The 23,231-nt window shown below is 27.5% G+C and overlaps 1 protein-coding gene across 1 annotated transcript in view; it reads left to right on the forward strand.

Moving 5' to 3' along the window:
- The window catches only part of LOC100165947 (zwei Ig domain protein zig-8), a 294,097-nt gene that overhangs the window by 253,352 nt on the left and 17,514 nt on the right, over positions 1-23,231 (forward strand). The window contains exon 4 of the mRNA XM_029486942.1: positions 11,529-11,656. Within this exon, the coding sequence (XP_029342802.1) occupies positions 11,529-11,656 (128 nt within the window). The remainder of the gene's footprint in view (positions 1-11,528; positions 11,657-23,231) is intronic.

Genomic DNA, 23,231 nt, shown 5'->3' on the forward strand with positions numbered 1-23,231 from the left:
GTTATAGGCTTATAGCTAAATTGCGTTCCGTCATCGATCGTCGTCGATGATAAACAATTTCTTGTTATCGACGACGACAATTAGATTGTCTTCGTCGATAACTATTACCCTAAACTACTATTATTTTACCCGAAACCAAATATCATTATTATTGTACCATTTGGCATTATAAATAAATGCAATTATCGGTAAAACCGACCGTCCATCGTCGGCCGTTGCACATCATTCCATTTGTGAAAAGTGTTATTTTTGTGCATTCGGCAATCGGCATTGCATTACCTAGCGTGAAATATAATGTACGCTGCGCATAATATCTTGCATAATATTATATTAGACATACTCTGTGTCTATGTTGTGTAATAAAACGGTTTTTGCTGGAGCCCTGGAAGATACGATTTTAAGAACAATTTTGCGCCCCCCCCCCCCCCCCTGTAAAATATTTCTGGATCAACCCCTGCTAAGAAATCCGGAAAGACAATATAATAGAGACAAAAAAAAAATAGTTGCAACAATATATTATATGGAAGTATAATTTTCCGTATTACCAAATCAATATTTAATAATGATATAAATACAATATAATAATAATTATAAGTAGTATTACATATTGTATTAATTGTGTTAGTAAAATAATTGCCCGTCAATGTACCAATATCGTAAGCAAAACCATGTTCAATATGAATAATTGCATATAATTCGATAACTGTAAAATAATTTGCTTGATATCAATAACTGTTGAAAATATTAATTGCCATGAAATTTATGTTTCTCGTATCTATTCAATGTATTTATGTTTAAGTTTAACTTAGTGGATATTGCATTCTATAAGCTTTATTATATTAACAATTAACACAAAATATTATTATGATTTTTATTAAAGATAGAATACAAATTGTGTTCAATTTTAAATTCATAAATATTTTGAATTAAATAAATATGTTTGAAAAGAAGTTTTAAGATTTATTTAGGCGTTGTTGAATTAATATCATAGATTCGAAAATTGTGGATCCTATACGTTTAACGATATATTGTTCATACTATATGATATAATTTGAATATTGTATAATTACAGTAACTAGAATTTACAGATACGAAAAAAAAATAGAATAGGACAATATAGAGACAGTACATACGTATATTATGGTCTATAGTGCAGTGCGTGTTAAAGAATATGCCACCGGGGATTCTACCCTTTACAAAAATACCCTTATTTCCTCTGCTCTTTTCCAAATAGCACCACTTAATTGTATTCGCTTTCCACTCACATGCATGTATTAAAAACAAAAATATTTAATTTAATAAATATTAAAAGAAACCTTTGCGTCAAATAAAGTTGCTTGTGTTAATCTGGTTCTGATATAGTCTCGATGATTCTTCTGAAGACAGTATAATAGTATTGGCAGTATACTAAAAATTAAAATACTTGTTGCCTAGTTAATGTACATATTTTATAATATTATTTTATAACATTTTAAAGTTTTAAACTGCAAATATCAAATTCAACAACCATATTATGGTTATAATACGGGAAAACACGAAAATTACCACTGCGTATATCACTGTATCAGGATGTATATAGGTGCATATCAGCGTACCTACACACTAATTATATTACCCTCCACAGTGATTGTACATCAGTGAGCGTATCCCTTTATCTTTGAGAAGCCATCGGACCTGTGTGTGTCGTTTGTATTGTTTTCGAGTATACTTTAATAATTAATATACACATATATGTATATAACTAATAGTGTATAAATGTATAGCGATACATAATGATATGTGCATAAAGTACACTCGGAAACAATACGAACGAAAATACATAGGTCCAGCCTCTCAAAGATAAAGGTACTTTTACAGTGTACACTGGTGTTAAGTCACTGTGGAGGGTGGTATAATTATTAATATTGTGTATATGCTATACAGCATATTATGACATATTATTTCCAACGCCAATAATGTATTACGTATTATTATGCATATTTTTCAATAATTAATAAGTCTACCTAACAATTATTATAAAGTGGAAAACTGCTAAACTTTTGTTTTGCTTCGCCCTCATAAAATTTCCACCACTAAAAACTTACTACCCGAGAAAACTTCTCACTACCTCCCCCCCCCCGTCCTTAACACGGAAACGGAGTAGGGAAATTACATTTAAAATCAATGATACAAATCGCATTTGAAGTATAATTCTCGGAGGACTCGACTCGATTCTACAATATTTCGGAATCGTAGATTTTAAAGGCCATTTATATACATATACGATTCCAAAAATGTAATTTGTAACCTACCTACACGATTTCACATGGTTTCAAATACAAAGAAGCCATATCGAAAAATATTTACAAGCTATTAATATATTATTATTGTGACGCGCATGGCGTTTTGTGCAATGGAACGTTCTACCGGCAAATAAAAACAACGATAACTCCGACAACAAAACTTTCGGTAAACATTATTTTAGTTTACACTTAATACATTGTTAGAGCTGTCATATAGGTATTTAATATTCTGACTTTGAGCTATAGTTTATTTCCTTATGATTATAGTGATATGTTTTGGAGTTGGCTGTCATAACTATTATAGGTTTTGTAGGAAATTTCATAAGTTTTAATTTGACGGGTTGATAGGTATACCAAAATATCGTGTTTTTCGTGTGATTGTAAAAATTTCATTAATTAAATTTTTAGATGAAAGTATAATAGAGTTGTAATGTCAATTACATCATACAATTATATTAACATATATAACTGAAAAAAGTATATACTCATATAATATTATTCTGCAGTACTACGATAAAATTATTAATTACATTTTCCCAGGTCTCTAAAATTGTACTGATAAAGTGCATTTAAACAATGACATACTGACATGTTGACACCGTTCAGTTCATTTCAAGAAAAAAGATCGGTTCAATTATACAAGTAATTAAGTAATTAGATCTGGCATTTGTACATTTTATAATAATTATATTATGTATCATAACGAAAACAAATGAATGTTATGGCAATGTGGTATTTAGAATCATGCGGAATCGAGTTCATGTGTATATTATGAAATTTGAGAAATCGTTTATATATTATAATTTAAATGAGTATTAAAAATCCGGTAAAATACGATTAAGAACGGTACGGTTGAGAACACCTTTCTTAGTAAAACGATTGGCGATGCTCGATTTTTATTTTTTTTCCAATGTTGCCAAATTTAATAATTGTTATTCGATAATTTGTTGACATTTATTGGGCTTTTATCGGATTCACCGGATATTATTAGTAACATAGGTACCTTAGATATGAGAGGATGATGGTTATTAAAATTCTAATTGAAACTCAATCAGAAATGATATTGAAAATAGCTACGGTAGAACATTGTAAAAAAAAAAATAAATGCCAATAAAATAAAAACACAAAATACTTCCATAATAAATATATCTGGTACCTATGTGGAAAAGAAATATGTTGGTAATTTATTAAAATATTTAGACTTAAGATTATTTTGGCTTACGCTATCCCGCTATAACTGATATATAAGTAACTCGTTAGTCATTAGAATATATTATAATATATATTATAATGTTACATTTTTTTACATTTTATTCTCCATAGGTATATGTATATAAATATATTTCATATTTTTATAAGTTTATAATTATTAGGTATAACCATAGATATTGTTCCAAATGTATGTCAAACTTATGATTACAAACAAATAAATGGCAACGTTGCACGTAAATTCGTTCTCAATTGTATTGTTTTTAGGGTCGGTGGTAGGTTCTTTGATAATTTTAAGTGTTCTCATTCGTTCGGCGAAAAAGGTATAGTGCTCTATCGTTCTATAGCCTAAAAATCTACCTACACAAGTCGTTATTTACTGCGTGGGTGTCTATATGTGTTTCACCACTAAAATATATATGTAATAGTTTCAGACAACCTCTGCGTAATGCGGTACTAAATTTTCATTGTAATCACGGATTTACTTTAATATGTATTTTAAATTTATAATGGTACCTTTAGGAGGAGATCAATTTAATTTGGCTTATTTTTAAACTTTATAATCTGAATATCTATCTGGATTCAAAACCATGGCCAAATCAACAGTGGAACTTAACACAATAATTTAGAAACAAAATTGTATGAAACCATTTTTTTGTCAAAGCTTAAACTATAAAGACATTAAAATAGTGTATACAAAACATAATAATAATAACACGGCTTAAAATATAAACAAGATAGCAAGATAGCTAGGTGCATACTTGTGTGGAGACAAACACAATTTTTTACCCAGACATAAGTATTATACAGGTAATAATTATTTAAAGTTATTTAATAAATAGTTTGGTTTATTTATAATATTTAATTTTTTAGTTAATATAAAACAATATTTATTGTGTGCTTGAAAAAAATCTGGTAGACTAACTAAAATAAAATAAAGAATAACGATGTATATTTGTTTACATATTTTAACGTTTACTTTATAAGGTTAATCTACCATCGTGCATATGTTATATAACATAATATGTATCGTACATATTATATTATGTATAGCCCATGCCATATTTGAATATTTCAAATTTTACATACGTGCTGTACAAATTTAATATTTTTCGTAATCCTTTAAAATGATTCTATATTTGTAAGTTTATATTTACATTAAAAAAAAAATAATAATTGTACAATACATTTTGTTTGGTATGTTAATGATGTTTGTGTCGCTTACTGTCAATATATTTGGTAAATTTATTATAAAATGAATAATATAGAAAAATAATATAAAAATATAATAATGTAACTGAAGATATAATAACATTTTTAAATAATACATTTTTTACTCTTCAAAGAAATTATTTATTACCTGTGATAATACATTGAACTAGAATATTATAACAATAAAATACTAATTTAAGGAAAAATTATTAAAACGATTTGTTTTAAATAAATATTATTCAGTTTTCCTAAACCTTCGCGTATTTTTCGTTTTCAAATGTATGTCTTAAAATTTAGATTCAGTATCTCAAGGTAATTCAAAATTAATTACTATGCTCATCGTTCACTCATGTTTTCATATTTTCATTAAAATTGCTAAATTATTATCAAGTATTATTGTGATTTGTAATGTAATGAATACTGGCAAATATAGTATTTCAAATGTGTGTACACTAGACTGATAATATATATTGTATAATTAACATCATCCTTCATCATCAGTTCATCTAAACATTCAACCAACCAACTAATTATTACACGTCACTAAATACATAAACATTATAGCTGCATGCATAATCATTATACAAAAGCAAAGTTTTCGGAAGTATAATATCTCCGCAAGCATTTAACCATGTATGAAAAACCAATGAAATATTAAAATACGAATAATATATTGTTTAATAATAATAATTGTGGCTTAGAATATTTGTGAAACTTTTGTAGTGATTATTTGAAAAAAAAGAAATTATTATGAATCCTATAAAATAATTTTATTAGCTTCAATGTACAATACGTCAGTATTATTATAATCGTAATATTACCTACATATCACAGTCATAATATAATGATACTTTAAACCAGCAGTAGGTATATAATTAGAAAATATAATCTATTACTATACCGTGATGTTTGGTATGAAAAATCTATGTATTGAATAACAGATAGTAAATTTTAATCGTGAAACTATAGTTATACTATATATAGTTTATCCTGAATAAACGAAATAGGAGGAAAACCATCGGTGAATGTTTTTCTACTTTTTTTTTTTTGTATTGCTTACAACCTTCAAAAACATCTATATCAACTGCTGACACGTTCTAGAGACAAGTAAAAGAAATTTTCTTGCTCTTAAAAAAACTAAACAACCATTAAAGTTGATTTACATATGGATAATGCAACCAGACGAAATATGAGGTCAATCGTTTCTTAAATATTATACGGGAGGTGATATTTTTAAATAAGTAATTCATTACAAATTGTTCCGTGTATAAAATAGGACATAAAATCGTACAATTTAAACACAACGAAAAGGTACATTATAAATAATTTGAGTAAAATGTACTGTACCCACCTATTCGAAATGGGTAATCATTAAACTAATTTTTAATCTTCGTGGATGTTTCTTAACAAATGAACTGTAATTTAATTCTTACGCATATCCACCGAGTAAACTATAAAATTATAGTTTTATCGTTTTAAAACTTTTTTTTTTTTTTAAAAAAAAGCATCAACTTACGTTTTATTGTTCTTTTGTACCTTATTATTATTTGCTTTATAGTGATAAAATAAAATACATATTTAATTTTTTTTCATTGCATGACATTATTTTAATGACAAAATAATTAAGTCTACGTTATAGTAGACTTAGCATAATAATATACTATACACATATTCTGTTTTAATAATGATTGCACACGTAATACACGTATAATAATAATATACACATTATACGTATAGGTATACCACCATAATATCATGGTTACGGAAAAGCCAACCTTGTGGTTTCTATAAAGAACAAAATCTCTCTCTCTCTCTCTCTCTCTCTATCTGTCTATCGCTGTATACCATTTGTGAGTGGTGACAAAATCGATAACGATGTAAATTGTAAATTCTGATAGCGCCAATGTCATTTTAACGGCAAACAATAGAGCCACGGTTCGCAGACCACGTATGAATAATGAATGGCGATTTTGGTGTAGAAGTTTTTACGAAAAGAGCGACTGAGAGGAGAGAACGAGAGAAGTTTTTACCGACGATGGATCGACACTGTAATGACGGTCTCCCGACGGCTTCGGCATCGCCATCAGCGGAGTGGATGACGGAGGTGAACGTCATTTGCATACATATACGTCTTTTGTCGTGATGGCACTTTATCGTATTCGTTCATATTATTATACACCTCAAATAGTCACAACGAGGGGTGAAATGGGACGGTTTATATAATGTGGCATGTCCATACCGTTTTCAATTATTCCGTGTTGTGTATCAGCTATCTTTTACTATACATACCTACCCACTCCACGTGGATTGTGCGTGTGTGTGTGTGTGTGTGTGTGTGTGTGTGTGTGTGTGTGTGTGTGTGTTACACTAAAGTGCAATAATTCAAATGCAAATTATACCCTGTTGTGCGCGCTAGGACCCCGTTGAATGACGACGCATAAAATGTTGCCTCAGAGTACGAATTTCTAAAAATTAACTCTACAATACCGATTAATCATTTCACCGCTGTAAATGAATGCAAACATTAACGCCGATAAATTTATGATATTTTCCGAGCATGATTTATCCATAACAATTAGTAAGTTCTCAAATATATTCCATACACAAACATTTAAAAATGTGCAAACGATTGTAAGTGTTTGTTGTAACTTTTTACAGAATAAACATTAGGTACATACTAACTTTGTATGTATCTAGTTTCTACACCATAAATTACATTTTTACTCATAAATCAAAGGTTAAGAATAAAATACCATCAAAAAAAGTAGTCATATAAATTAAATTCATACATTCAGTGTTATATATGTATAAATAATAAATAGTTAATAAATACACTCTATATCTGTAAAAATATTGTTTTAACTAACAAGTATCTCCATGGTACGTCAGCAACCACACTTTTATATAAGCTTAAAATTCCTATACCTACTCTATTTGTACTGAAATCACTATCAAAAAAATTCCACTCTATAGATCACCAAAATCTTTCAATATCTAAACTTATATTTTTCTCCTGGATAACCCTTTTTTAAAATTGTTTTCTTAATTAATTTAATTTAACTCAATACAGCTGAAATTAGCTCTGAGGTGGTGGGTGTAAAAAGAGCAGTCACCTCCCCCCACCATGATCTTTTTTTTAAACAAGAAGCAATAATATTGTTATTAAGTAGTGATTTATTTCACACTAACTTATAAGTTATATGTATATTGTATATACTTAAGTAAATTAGAAATACAATTTCGATAGCTTTTGTTCGATAACTTTTATTAATGGAACTAGCATCAATGGCACCTTTACTTAGAATTTCTAAAAGTCTGAAAGGTATTTAATAATTAATATTAATTAGATTAAAATAATATATATTTTATAATAATAATAGCTATTATTTTATACGACATCTACTATACAGGCTGTATGCCTTCCTGGTTTATTTAATTCATTATATGTATATTTTCTATTTGTGTAACACACATTAATAGGAACTTTAACCTATAATTATTATATCAAGACAAGCCACGTGATTTTAATTTATTAAGTTGAAAAACATTTTTACTTTCTTCAAGAATAACTTCAAATCATGACATTTTGTAAATTTGTAAGGGTTTGGTTAGAACAAATTCACCTAAATCAATTAATTGAGTATTATCGTGTTTACTAATTCAAGCTACTAATTAATTCAAAACAGAATTAAAACAGATATGAAATAATTATCAATAGACGTTTTGATAAAAACTGGAAAGTTAACAATCCATAAGGTATAATAGTTCAAAAAACGATGAACATACGTAAATAATCACTAATAATATTTGATTTATAAACACAGATAACTTTTTATGACATGTCCCCACTCTGCACCACACACCAGTGGTAAAATTTTTAAATTTGAAACATAAGTAAAATAAACTAATAACCATAAAACCACGATGTCTTGTTTCTGTTTTGGTTGCGTAGTTTGAACACCCCATTTAATAATAAAATACAAAATAAACATTTTATCTAGTAAATGTTTCCATTTTGATTTGTTGGTGAAAAGTGAAAGTTTGTAATTTCTTGCTGTTCCATATTTGTCACCAAAATTAAAAATGGATGAAATTGCTGTTGTTTCTTTGTTTTTTGTTCCTAACTAGTGTAAGCCTGGTATTAAAATACAGATCCTGATAAAAATTAATATTACTTTATTATTATTATTAATAATATATCGGAACAGAAACTTTAATACACTAATAAAAACAACAAACAACATAAAATATAAGGTTATTGGTTAATCAAATAAATTTAAAAATAAAACAAGTTAAGTATTCAAGAGTATTGAATAAATTAATACAAATTAACTGTGAATTAAAATTAATGTGACAAACTTTAAATACAATTTATTAAAAATTGTGAAACTTGAACAACATTAATAAAAAAATATATATATTAATAGGTAGGTAAAGAATATTATTCTGGTCTTATAATTGTTCATAACATTTTATATGTTATTTTTCGTTACCTAAACTTCCTTTTAATGGTAATCAATTTGAATTGTATTGTTACTCAACTATCTGAACTAAAATTAGAATTTAATAGGTATTGTATATTATACCTACAATTACCATAGATTTATGGTGATTTGTAGATTAGAAAAACTATTTTTTAGCCAGAATATTATTTAGCCCGCTGGTATTATAATTTACTGCAAATAATTTGATAATATTGCTCATGTTAGGTTAAGTAATTATCACATCAGTAGTGGTGTTATCTATGAAAGTTATTATAGTCCTAAGCACCGTTTCTATATCAATAAGCATATTGTGATCGTGATTTCATGTATTATACTCGTTTACCCGATCACAAATTATGACTGTCATTAGTCATTACTTCAAAATAATCAAAAATGATTGACAAAAAACAACGAAAACAAGGCTCGAGTACGATGAATGTAAATACAATAGAATAATTTGTGTTTTTTTTTATCAATTGGGAAATATTTAGTAATAAAAACTCGGAATACTATTATGTTTAATTTGGATTTTAACATTCAGAGATAACATTTGGCTTTTATATTCAGTAGGCTTTAAAAAATATTGATGGCTCCATCTAGCTTATTAGCAACATGACTGTAAAACGGTGTGTGTGTGTGTGTGTGTGTGTTTGTCCAAAACAAAACTCGGTTATGTCCAGCGACAAAATTTATGGTCTAGTTTTTATGTAAATCTCTGATGGATTGGTCGGTGTTGGAGGGAGAGGAGAGAATTGGACGAGTAAAGCTTTACGACAGTTGATCGTTAACGTAGTGACCGGCCGTGGTGGCAGGTTTAATTTCAGCATTATGCGAGAGCGATGTATAAAAGGTTGCAAAAAACATTTTTTACCATTAAGATGTAGTTAGGACCCGAAAGATATTATTCAAACAACACGGGGGCATTCTCTTGTATGTATGGAAGAGTGTGTGTGGGTGCACGCACCGGGCACCCTTCATACACGGTATACCGGAGGTCGGGCGAACGCCGCTCATGGCCAGAGACATCAAGCAGATGGCCCTTGAGTGCTTGTAATGACTGTCACTGTATCCCGTGACAAATGACACCACCGCCACTCATCCACCTCGCGACGACTATACGTCATATTATTATCTTGACTTCTGCCACTTCTTCGTCCTCGTCGCAGCCCGTTTCTTCGAGTGGATCGGCAGCCGACGTGTGCGTGCGCGAGAAAGAAAAGCCCGTGTGCACGTCCTAACCTTACCTAACCTGCATACAAAACGAGAATGAAATAAAATAATAATAATATATTTTATAAAAAAAATATGATAACGATAATGACGATCATCCCGTGTGGTAGGACGCAGTTCTAGCTACGGCTCACGGACCCTCGCATCTGTGGCCAAATATTTGGATACAAACGACCGCGACGATTTTTCGACATTGTATATATTTCGATTTTTTTAAATAAGAATTACACCCACAAATGAAGATTTATTATTAACGTTGTTTTGTTTGAAATCACAACTGGCCCGAGTCATAAAAAGAAATATTTTTTTAACCCATTTCAATAATAATATATTGGTTTGTTGCCATAACATGTACAGTGGCCATGAATGATATACACATTTTTTAATACGACTGTTTGAAGTAGCTCAATATTCGCGGCGTCTTTGATTAAAAAACGTAAAAAAATGTATGATTGAACATTATACTATTTGGTATATTAATATGATAATCATTTCTATTGTTATTCATTATGTAAATATGTAAGAATGAATTACCTAATTATTAAAAAAAAATATATTGAAAAGCAAAATTCTATAAATCCGTAAACACTAAACAGTGACGATAACTAGAACAAATAGGAAATATCATTAAATATATCACATTTATTGCTATCAGTATTTACAGACGAAAGACGTTCTCTAATTGTTAACTGAAATCCCGATTAAAAAGCAATTAATCATTATACCCACCAGGTTCTTCGAGGTTAAATAGCTATCTACATCTGGTAAACCGTCATAAACGTACATAAATAAACTCTCATGTAATTATAGTCGATCACAATTATATTCCTAGTCGTTAAATCATATTTTAAACTAAAAACTAATAATTGTATTATATTTTATTAAAATGATTTATATTTAGCAATTTATATAATAAACTAGGTATCCGCCTTTTTTTCTATAAGAATCGATGCGTATCTCGATTTCGTATATTTTGGCAATAGTACGTTTTGGAATGTCACCCTTCAATTGTCTATAATTAAAACTCAGCGATGCACACTCAGTAAAAGAATGTTAGTTTTGATCTCTGTTACTTGATTTTTAAATTACTTATACAAATTATACTTTTCAGAACCCATAACAACAATCATTGGAGGTCCAGACATGTTCATCAATAAGGGTAGTACTATGAACTTAACGTGCATCATAAAGCATAGTCCAGAACCACCACCATTGATTTACTGGACACATGACTCAAAAGTAAGTTTTGAAACATTTGAATAATTTTTTTGAGGATAAAAATTAGCAATGAAATATTGTAGGAAAATATTATAAATATTGACTGAATGCTTTGTCTAAAATAAACATTTTTTTCTTAAACGTTTTACATTTTAAGGATACAAATCATATTATGATATTTCAAACTTAATTTATAATAATATAAACGTTCCGTCATTAAAAACATTGGTAAATAGAAAATAAACTGAAAATAGAACTATATTTTTTCAAACTTACATATTTTATTATTAAATGAATACAAATCTGTTTTCATAAAAATGTAACACTAAAATGAACTAATTATTGTAATCTAGATAAAAATATAAAATAAAAATTTGAATTGTAAAACAGTTTCAAAATATATGGCTTTAAATATTCAATACTTCATGAATTCAATGTGGCAATAAGTTAAATGCAAATTAGTTAAAATAGAACAAAAACATCAAAATACAAATTTTAATTTATAAAGTTTACCTTTTGAGGATCCATATTATTATATCGTTTTAATGAGAAGGCCTTAAATTAAAAATATTAGCATATTATACTCACTTCTATAACGCATAATTTGATCAGAAATTAATGCTATTATTTTATTTTTTATAATTGCAAAAAAAAAACTGAAACCTTAAATAATAAAAGTTAAGCATATCGCTTTATAATATAAAACCTTATTATAATAAGTGGTAGCTAAAGTACATTTTATTTTTTAAGATTCAAAATTATCACAATGAATAAACACAATGCATTGTAGTACTTATATTTAGTTGATACAAGTATCAAGTCTATCAAGTTGATAGACAATAGGTTATAATACATAAAATATATTTCTAACAAGTAACAATCACTTTTCAATAAAAAAAAAATATTAAAAATATTAGGTAGGTACTCTAAATAGAATAAAAAAATATTTATATTAGTTTACGATTTTGTGAATAGATTTTTAACTGTGCATTTCAAAAAATATATATAAATCGATTAAGTATATTACGTGCTGACGTTAATTTTGCAATTATGGTAAACTTATTTCTGATGATATTAAAAATTGTAATTTTATCACTGTCAGAAATATTACTTAATAAGTTAAAAAACAATTTTAACGGACATGAAAAACGTTTGTACCATTTAATAATATTAACTTAATATGACCTACTATGGACATATAAAAATTACATTTGAAATTAAAACCAATAACAAATAAATATTATTATATATTGATTTACAACAAAAATTGAATACATCAAATTATGTAGGTACAACTATCTACAGACCTAATATAATAAGTTAAGTTTCATTCAAAATTTACATTAAAAATTTAGTTAGGTTTTTAGTTTCTAAAAACCTAAACACTTTTAGTTGATTTAAGTATATCTTTTCTTCTAAAAATTAAATCAAAACAATCACTAAAATATTGCCATAACTTATTTAACTTGAACCTTTCTGGTGGCCATACGGTACGTCAACAACAAGGGATTGTCAATATCGCATCTTATTCCTAAGGGAGCAGTAACTGACTAGTTCTACTACACTAGCCAGCACCAGGGATGGATTGTTGAATAAACAAAGTCTTCAGTTTCCATAGCTACATTACATTTATCTCAAACTACCGAAATAATTAATTTTACATTGCTGCAATTCGTTATAATATATATATATATATATATATATATATATATATATATAGATATATTTTATTATTATTATTTCTAAGATAATCTGTGGCATCTAGGGAACACTGAATGAGAATTATTAACTAACATATATTATTTAAATTATTTTGTACAGAAATAAAATGCTTTAAACTCTTTGTCTCATGTCTGTCTTTCATGTCTGCCCCCACTTATTTTATCATCACTTTTGTTTACATGGTTACCAATAAGATTATTGGTTTATTAAAACCAAAGATATCTCTCTTTCGAGTGTACCTCTGTCTGGGCTCGTCATTGAGTATGTTACTGTATCGAGTATGTTAAATTTGAATTCGACGATAAATCATTGCATATGAAAAACGATTGTGAGCGGGAACGGTGTATTATCCTCCAAGGATATTTTAAAGTTTATTTGTATTATTATTGATCAAACGATATGTTAAACTAATTTTCGTCAAAACCATCGCATATACATATGTATATTAAATACTTACCTAATAATTGTTTAATCATTATTATTATTAACTTATTATTCAATACTACATAGTACATACCTACCATAGAACTATGTAAATAGGTTCGTAACAATGTCAAATTTGATTAGGTATTTCGCAGACAACACTCATTAATTATTGGTAGTATTTAGTTTAAAATTCGTACTCAATTAGGCAAGTATAAGTGTCTCTTTAAGAGTCCTTCTTTTCACTTTTTCGAAACAAAACTGTGACATTTTAATTTTACTTATTTATTATTTAACAATCATGTTAGTTCTTATTAACTTCATGAATATTCATGGTAAATATTTAATAATAAGTATAATATATATTTAATTTAATAAAAAATGATTAATATTAACAACTTCTATATGCTGTGTCACATAAATAGTAGAATAACAATTTAAGCTTATTAGGAATATCCGCATGTTTCATTACCGTAATTTTTGATTTTTGTGTTAAACTTGTACCTTTATAGTTACATTAAACTAAAGTAATTTACATTTTATCGCCTTCAGACGATATTATACAACGTGTACATGATATTATACAAAGTGTATTTAACACTATTTAAACATTTGTTTGAAAATCTGTTTGCCTAATTTATTTAAATACAAATTCAATATTCTCAAAGTTTTTAATAGGAAATCCTAAAATGTATCTATTTTTACATTAGCTTTTATTACATTAAACAAAACTATTAAAGCATTAAATCATATAATCTGTAACATTATTTTAAATAGATTTATAAAGTTGAAAATGGATGAAAGTTAATATATGTAGACATGTAGTTAGTTAACATTTGCATATCTTATAAGAGATCTTATATTTTCTAAGTAAATTTGCAAATTTTTTAGACATTTAGAACTCATTATTTGAAATTATAAATTATAATTTTATCATAACTATATCTTCTTTAATTTAAATAAACCGGTTAAACATAATTTTATATGATATTTGTAGATAATTGGTACTTTAAATAAAGTTATTTGTAAACTAAATTCATGTCTGTTTTTCCACTAAAATAAAAAATTTAAATAGTAACTACCTACCTATGTTTAATCTCATAATATAGACTAGGACATTTTATTTATTTATAAGTATTCCATGGTCAACCGAGTACCGGTGTAATTCTTGCTATCGGACCACTAAAATACATAATATTTAATCCATCGTCGGTATCATACAATATTTTATTCGGTAACCCCCCTGTCATTACTTTTAAAACAGGCCGTCAAATATTTTTGATTTAAACAATCTGAGCAAGCGATCGACTTTTCATAGATTCTATGCGCTACAAAAATATTTATCTTAAAACTATGAACATAGCTTAATATAATATAATAAATTATGTAGTTTAAACATTATTCTTATTAAATAGACTAATATTACTAACCTATAAGATAATAATTATTATAAGTTTATTACCATTATATTTAAAAAAATAATGTATAGGTACCTATAACCTTTTAACAACAATTAAGGTTTAGCAATCAGTCATTATAGGTTGTCAGTTATAACTGTAGTTGTACCACGTACACAACAGTTTCATCAACGATAAGATACCATTTATAGATCTTTAGACATGGTACCTATTCATCAGTAAGTAATGAGCTCTAATGGGCTCTTTTCAGAAAGAAGAAGATATTTGTAGGTATTATATAGTATTATAGACGGGTACACAATAAAATTATTATTAAACATTTTCATTGCTAGTTTTTTAGAACTGCACCGTACATTTATTTTTAACTAAATAATCTGGGCAAAATCCATGATATTAGAATCCCTTTAAGGGGACACCAGTCGGTTTTGTCAAAAGTCAAAACATTTGACCAACCTAAACATAAATATCGTTTATTTTAATATTTTTAAATATATTTAAATTCTGTATCGTAAAATAAATCTTAAAGGGGCTGTAGTCGATGAAAAAAGTGGTTTTTAGATCAAAAACCCAGACAAAACTGAAGGAATTAGGTTTGACGAATTACAATTTTTAAAAGAGATATTCATTGATTACCAAGTTCCCTAGGTTTTTATATTTCTGTAGATGTAATATCCATGAATAAAAATATGATATATTTTTATTTATATCAACACATTAATACGTATTATGACTCTAACAATAATTGGAATATTAAAAATTGCCTCGATGGAAACCTAGTAACTTGTTAATCAATCATAATCCATCTAACCAAATTCCTCCAGTTTTGTCTGGCTTAGAACAAAATTCTAAAAGTCACTTTTCATCGACTGGAGCCCCGTTAAGTAATTATGTCACTTTGCACGATCCCTATTTAATTGTAAGAATAATAATTATCAATAATATACCTAATTGTTAACACGCTGCATCGCTTTAATGTCACGAGAAAAAAGTCATCTAATATAATTTTGTTTATAACCTTAAGAATTTCTTATTCTACCTTTTTACTTTTCTTAGTAGTTAAAGTTTTCTAATATTAAATGAGATATTCAAGAGATCGTACACATCGGGTCATAAATAATGAAAGTTTTCTAAATAAAAATCCAAACACACTATTTTACGACGACAATGAACCTTCATTTTTTTGCCTTTTTTGTGTGTTTTTAATATCACTCTCTAGTGTACTTTCCCGCGTTATTTAAGTTGAAAGAAAAATATATCCCTGAACCAAACTTTTGCTAGACATGTAACAAATAAAAATAAAAACCAAATCCTCGTAAATAAAAATAATGCATTTTTTTCGCGCCATAATATTTATGTCGGGTGAATTGTTTTTCACATATTATTGTTTACGTAGTAATGCGATTACAAAAACAAAAGGACCCCACTCATTTTGGCTTAGACACGAACTCTAACGAGGTTTGGTTTGCAACCGTTCTCTGGATTTATTTTCATTATTTTATTTTATTTTATTTTTTTTTTTATTATCATTATTATTTTTTTTTTTTAAACCATTGGATTGCAATTGCCTTGAATTTCCCTTTTTCAGCGAGCCAGAAAATTAATTGAAAAGCAGATTAGTCTAAAAAAAGTCAGATAATTTGGTGTGACAATGATTTTAAATCATCTTTAAACAAATATTGTACATTCAAACTAGAATTAGTAATCTGGGAAGGTTTTAAAGACTTAACGGCCTGCCCAATCTTTAATATGACGTTTTTAATATAACGCTATTGAGTATAACGTTCCGTAAATAGTTAATAACGTATCATTATACTTGTCAATCACTAATTACAGACAATAGATGATGAATAGCTGAAAAAAATTTGTTTTGGATAAGCCATTCCTAAATGTGAATAGTATATTGATCAGGGTAACCACTGGTTTGGGTAGAAACATAGAGTACGTCATGCCAGATAACGCGGAATACCACTAAAACGGGTGAGCAAGGTTTGTGGTGCTACATAATTAAATATGCAAGCAATGTTACGTTGCAAACAAAAACGATCCTATATTACATGTAATACTAAATTATTATATTCATAATATATCAGAACCAGTAATAATTCATCAAGCAGAATTGTTCCAAGATCTATAAAATTAAAATTTTAAATAATAATAAAATAAAAATAAAACCAATTAAAATTGTGGTTTGAATAATAGTTATCTATAAGATTTCAAACAAATTGTCAATAATATAGATGTATTATTTTGAACTAAATATGACTAACACAATGATGGACGTCACTGCTATAATATCATGGCACCCCATTTCTGACCTTCTAGGATCACCGTATATATTTTGAAGTTTTCATAAGATTTTATCATATTGGTACCCATTTGTAGTGTTAATTTTTTCACTTAATAATAAGTTTATTCAAATATCGATTTTTGAAATTCTTAAATATACACATTTCCCCCATATTTTCAACATATTTGACATTTTTTGTGCTGTTTAAGGAGTTTCCTGTAAAAATATAAGTCTCTGTCTTTAAAATTATAACATGACGAAATATTTATTTTTTAGTGTAACAAATTTTTATTGAGGGCTTACGACAATGACCCTAAACGTTATTGTTCTTTAAAAATCACGGAAAGCGTTTAGTGTAAAAGCTTAAATGCAAAAGAAACCACTTGTTTTGTTATGCATTCAAGTTTATACCATAACTTGTTTACAGTATCTAATACTTATGTTATATTTGTTATATTATTTGTAACTATTTGACTATATTTGACTATATTTGACTATATTTGACTATAAAGAACTACTTTACTTAGCTACATAAATTTTCCTTACCTAACATACTAATATAAAACAATTGTAAAATTATATTGCTATTTAAGTATCAGTTTAATGTTGAAACCAAAAACTATTTGTTTCAAATCATATTGTTAAACACATATGTAACATATTATCAGCTGACATCTGTTTAATATTTTAATTAAAGTATAAAAGTATAGTAGATAGTAGATACTAAGTTTACTATTGATAATTAATACAATAACCCTTAAATGTGTTTAATTTAATTATACTTTCCCGTATTTATAAATAAATCTAGTCATAACGTACACAAAAAAAATCGTTGGGGATGGGGTTATATATTATTATGAATCATAATCAGTACAAATTATTAATTTAAATAATTTAACAATAAAAATGTTTTCGTATGGTATTTCGGTAGGTTGTACTCCCCATCACCGTTGGCATGCTTATAACGAGTGTTACATTGAGTTAACGCAATACCAATCAAAGGTTTGTAACATTTAAATAGTACATCAAAAACTTAAAAGGACGTCGTACCCGGATCTGTTGTCACAGTCTTTTTTTTTTTATTATTAATATAATTGCCCTCGCAATACAGTTATTATTTACATTTCATTAAGAACTTATTTCTAATGATATACAGATAAGTTTGTGAACAATTTATATAGGTTTTATAGTTTGTTTTGAAGTTTTGCTTTTATGATCATAAAAGTTCGATGGTGGCTGCTAGTGAAGATCTGTTGTATCCGAGAGATTCTGAAAAGTGTCCCGGACGTTTTGAGGTCAATCTTGATTCGATGTATGTTCCACATTCCGTCATAATGTATTTAATTGTAAGACAGGTTCCGCATGATAGGCATATTTGGAATCATTTTTACTCATTAGATGACTAGGAGTGATTTGAGTGTGCCCGATCCGGAGTCTTGTTAGGATGACTTCGAACTTTTTTGAAAGATCTGTGGGATGTGGGGCCAAATTGAAACATCCTGTTTCATTTCGTGTAGTTTTGTGCAAATGGAATTCCAGTTTACCTGCCATTGGCACAATGAAGTTTTATTATGAGTATTACATTTTTTTTGGTCACGAGATGAACTTCTGTTGCTGAGGGTTTCGTAATTGCATCTTTTGCTGCCTTATCAGCCATCTCATTTTCTATGATACCAGAATGACCCGGAATCCAGCATAACTGAACAGTGTTTCCTTTTGCTCTTCCGTATTATAGCAAATTTTGTATTTTTATGTTTATCTCGTTAGTGTTGTGTGCATTTATTATATTGTTTATCGCATACAGAGAATATGAGGATTGTTGCTTTTGGAATATTAGAAGCTATGACTAATTGAATACCTTTGAGAATTTCGAATGATTCCGTAGTGAAAATTGAGCTTATATTATGTAGCTTAGGTATATATAAGTTTTATAGATTATTCCAGATAACCGAAGCACCGAATCCCACTTGACTTTTTGAGGCATCTGTGTACATTTTTTCACCCGATAAATTGTGTAATATTTGAAGATAGAATTCTTTATAGGTTTTAATATTTGTGGAATCTTTTTTTAATTCTGATAAATTCATAATGGTGACTATTTAGTTAATCCAGGGGGGTGTCACAGTTTTAAAAACGTACAACTTAGCAAATGTGTGTTGAGTAGGACACATTTTATGTGAAATTAGAATACATTTACCTGATGTACCTATTTACCCTAATGTAAAATAACTTTAATAGATTATCTAGGACATATATATATTATCTAGTATATAAAATATTACAATTGATAATCATCATACCTTGCTTTAGAATTGAACTACAAATCTACAAAATTCTATGAGGTGCTTTATATAGGTACCTCATATTCTTATTTCTGACCTTTGAGTTTGATAATAGATCAATTATAATATTAAAGCTCACAATCCAAAATTGGTTTTGCTGAATGAATATTTGCTATGTTGTACATTTTTAAGACGGAGTAACCTATGTTTTTCGTTTTTCTGTTCTCAGGATTTATATTTTTAAGCTCGGATTTATATTTCATATCTTTACAACGACAATTTTAGAAAATCTAACAAAATTGAAAATACACTTCATTTAATGAAGTATAATTTTTTTGTATTGCTAATAGCTTTTTTATTCCACTCGGATCCCAAAAATATTATTTTTCTTTTAAAGAACCCCAGGTCATATTATAACAATAAAACATTCATTCTTCACAATAAACGATAGTATACATCTGGTATCCATAACTACAATATGAATTCCATTTAAAGAACCATCCTATTGTGTAAGCGTTGACGAAAAATAGGTACCTGTGAATGGCAATAATATTATGATGGCTGAAAAATAGCTAGCCAGTACAATGCACATTAATAGTTTTTTTTAAAAATCTTGGTTGTAAATTTAACAGTTTTAGGCATTAATTAGTATAATCAATATTAAATTAAATTATAATATTATTTGACATTTAATAGTATTATAATCACATTTCGTACCTAAATACTCGCTTTAATTAAAAATTAATAAAGATTCAATTCATAATAGAACAATGCAAATTAAAAATACAACCAAATCGTAAAACAATATACAGTTGTATTATTCATGAAATATTAAAAAAAAAGTAAAAACCTTTTATGTGATATTAGCGGTGCTTTTAGAAAAATGCTTATAATATTCACTGCAGAATGAAAGCGATAAATAGTTATGCCCGTGTCAGATTATGCTTTGTTTAGAGAATGAAATGTCATTCAAATAAATCCATAATCGTAATATTACCTATACATTGTTTAAGAATAGTTCGTTCAGATAAAAATATGTAAATTTCATTTAATTTCCTATGACTCGTATAAAAATTGTTACACTACCAGATAGATATACTCAACGATGTTTTAAATAATGACGATGTGCGCACAACAAAACTAAAGCAATTCTTTTGTGTTTACCTCTTTATCTTTAAACATTGAGCACTACTGTACAGACACCGAAATACTTGTTCCTGATCTCGTACGTAGTCTGTGCTTAATGCGTGATAAATTGCACCAATAATACTACTACATTCCTACGAGTATTGGGAAAATACATAGTTCAACATTCAGCGGTAAATAAAGATGTAAAGCTTCCTATTCACCTTAGCGCCATATTACATCGTTGACTGCAGATATACATGGTTGTCGGTATTCTAAAGCGATGAAAAAGTTTCTTTGCAGTTTATTGTAAGTTTTTGTTTTATTTTAACACGTAAAATAGACCATTTGAGGTTATTGCGTAACTGGCTCACGGGGGATTTTACCATATTATATATTAAAACTTACATATGCCTGCTAACAATATATTGCTATTGCCAGCCCACATAAAAGTGGTTGTGAAAAGTTTATAGTACGTGTCTACACCATGCGTGAGGCATAAAAATGAATTGTTGATGAATAATGATATTATATGAATATGCTAATAGATAAATGTGATACAAAAATACATTCAAATAATTATTTAAAAGAAAATGATACTTATTTTTCCAGTGTATTAACTATAAAGTATTATAACCACTATGCGACTAATGTTTATAGCAATGGTCTCCTAACACATTTTGCTTTAAACATTATTCTTATACTACGTAATATTAGTTTATGTTGTTTTTAAAATGCAAAAACAAAATTACACCATAAAATAAAATTGTATAATATCCAACAATAATAGTAACCCTCGTCATTATCATTGTTATCTATTATCTTTTTAAGAAGTAGCAAAACACAGCATTTTTACGTTGTGTTATGTGTTAGCTTATCAATACTTATTTAAAACTATGTAGGTATTTATTTTACATGTATTATACCTACTATTTAAAACTACCATTTATCAATGCCTAAATATCTAAATTACGTACCTTAACAGAAAATCTGCAAGTGCTTCTAATAAAAGTTAGATGTAGATTGGGTCAACTGAAAGAGATAAAGTGTGAATTTCGTCAATCTTTTTTATGGTTAAAATATTTATATCGGTACCTACTAAATTTCACCTATCCCTTTGCCAAAAGGCTATTATATTGCATATAATTTAAATTTTAAAGCTAAATATATGATCGCATACTTAGTCTATGCATGCTATAATGTGTAGGTGGTTCAATTTCAACTATTAATACAACCTACTTAGAAATCATTAATGAAATTTAATAAATAAATAAATATTTCTACATGAAAAATAATAGGCTCAATATTTAACTTACTATTAATATACATTTCATGGCTTAAAAACGATGGGTCTAATTTACTGGGCCTACAATGTTTACTACCTACCTTTAAACAATGAGTGCAATATTAATTACAATCATTAATCATAATGTATTATGTTTATCAAATAATAATGTTAATTCAATTATTTAAAATAAAATTATAATTTAAGATAAAATAATAGTTTCATAAACTTTTTTATAGTAATAATAAAAATACAATTGACTACGGCGCATAAAAAAATAATAGAAATACATAAATAATAATAAAAATAAAACGAATGTAAAGCGGAGAGCACAATCTGCAAATTTAAATTATAATAATAGAATTATGTTCACAAATACTTTTTTAGGCTTTTAGTCTCACATTTATTGCATTGTAATTAAGAAGACATAATAAATATTTGAAAATTAAAAGAACAATTTTGATTTAACGAGAATTAAAAAGCGACGGAGGAAAATAATTATAAAGGAGGTAAATACCATTAAAATTAAAATAAAGATTAGGCTGATGATAAAATACTTAAACATGAAAATTAAAAACGAAATAAAAGCAAAATATTAAATGAGATTAAAAGATTTTCTAAATGAATATTCAATACAAATTGATAGAACACAACTTATAATCAACGTAGTTAAGAAAGTATATAAATACTTTCAATGGATAATTTAATTAAAATTTAATAATTATAAAAAGACAAAGTAAGTTTGAATAAAATTACAGAAGGTATGATAAATGAAGGTTTTATGAAGCATAAAAAATTTAATCGTGTTTTATGTAGTAATGTAAATTGATAAAAATAGAACACGAAAAAAATAAAAGTAAAAAAGGGTAAAATAGGTAACCGCTCTGCTGTAGAGTAGGTGAAGAAGAAATTACTATGCAAAATGCATTAAATTTGAAGTAAATAACAAATCTGAAATCATCGCATTCCTATGAAAAATAATTCTGATCGAAGACCGTCAGAATATACTTCCAAATTTATTTTATGATATGTTTATATTGTTATTTAAGTAAAT

Source organism: Acyrthosiphon pisum, chromosome A1, assembly GCF_005508785.2.
Source record: "Acyrthosiphon pisum isolate AL4f chromosome A1, pea_aphid_22Mar2018_4r6ur, whole genome shotgun sequence".
NCBI classification, from domain to species: Eukaryota; Metazoa; Arthropoda; class Insecta; order Hemiptera; family Aphididae; genus Acyrthosiphon; species Acyrthosiphon pisum.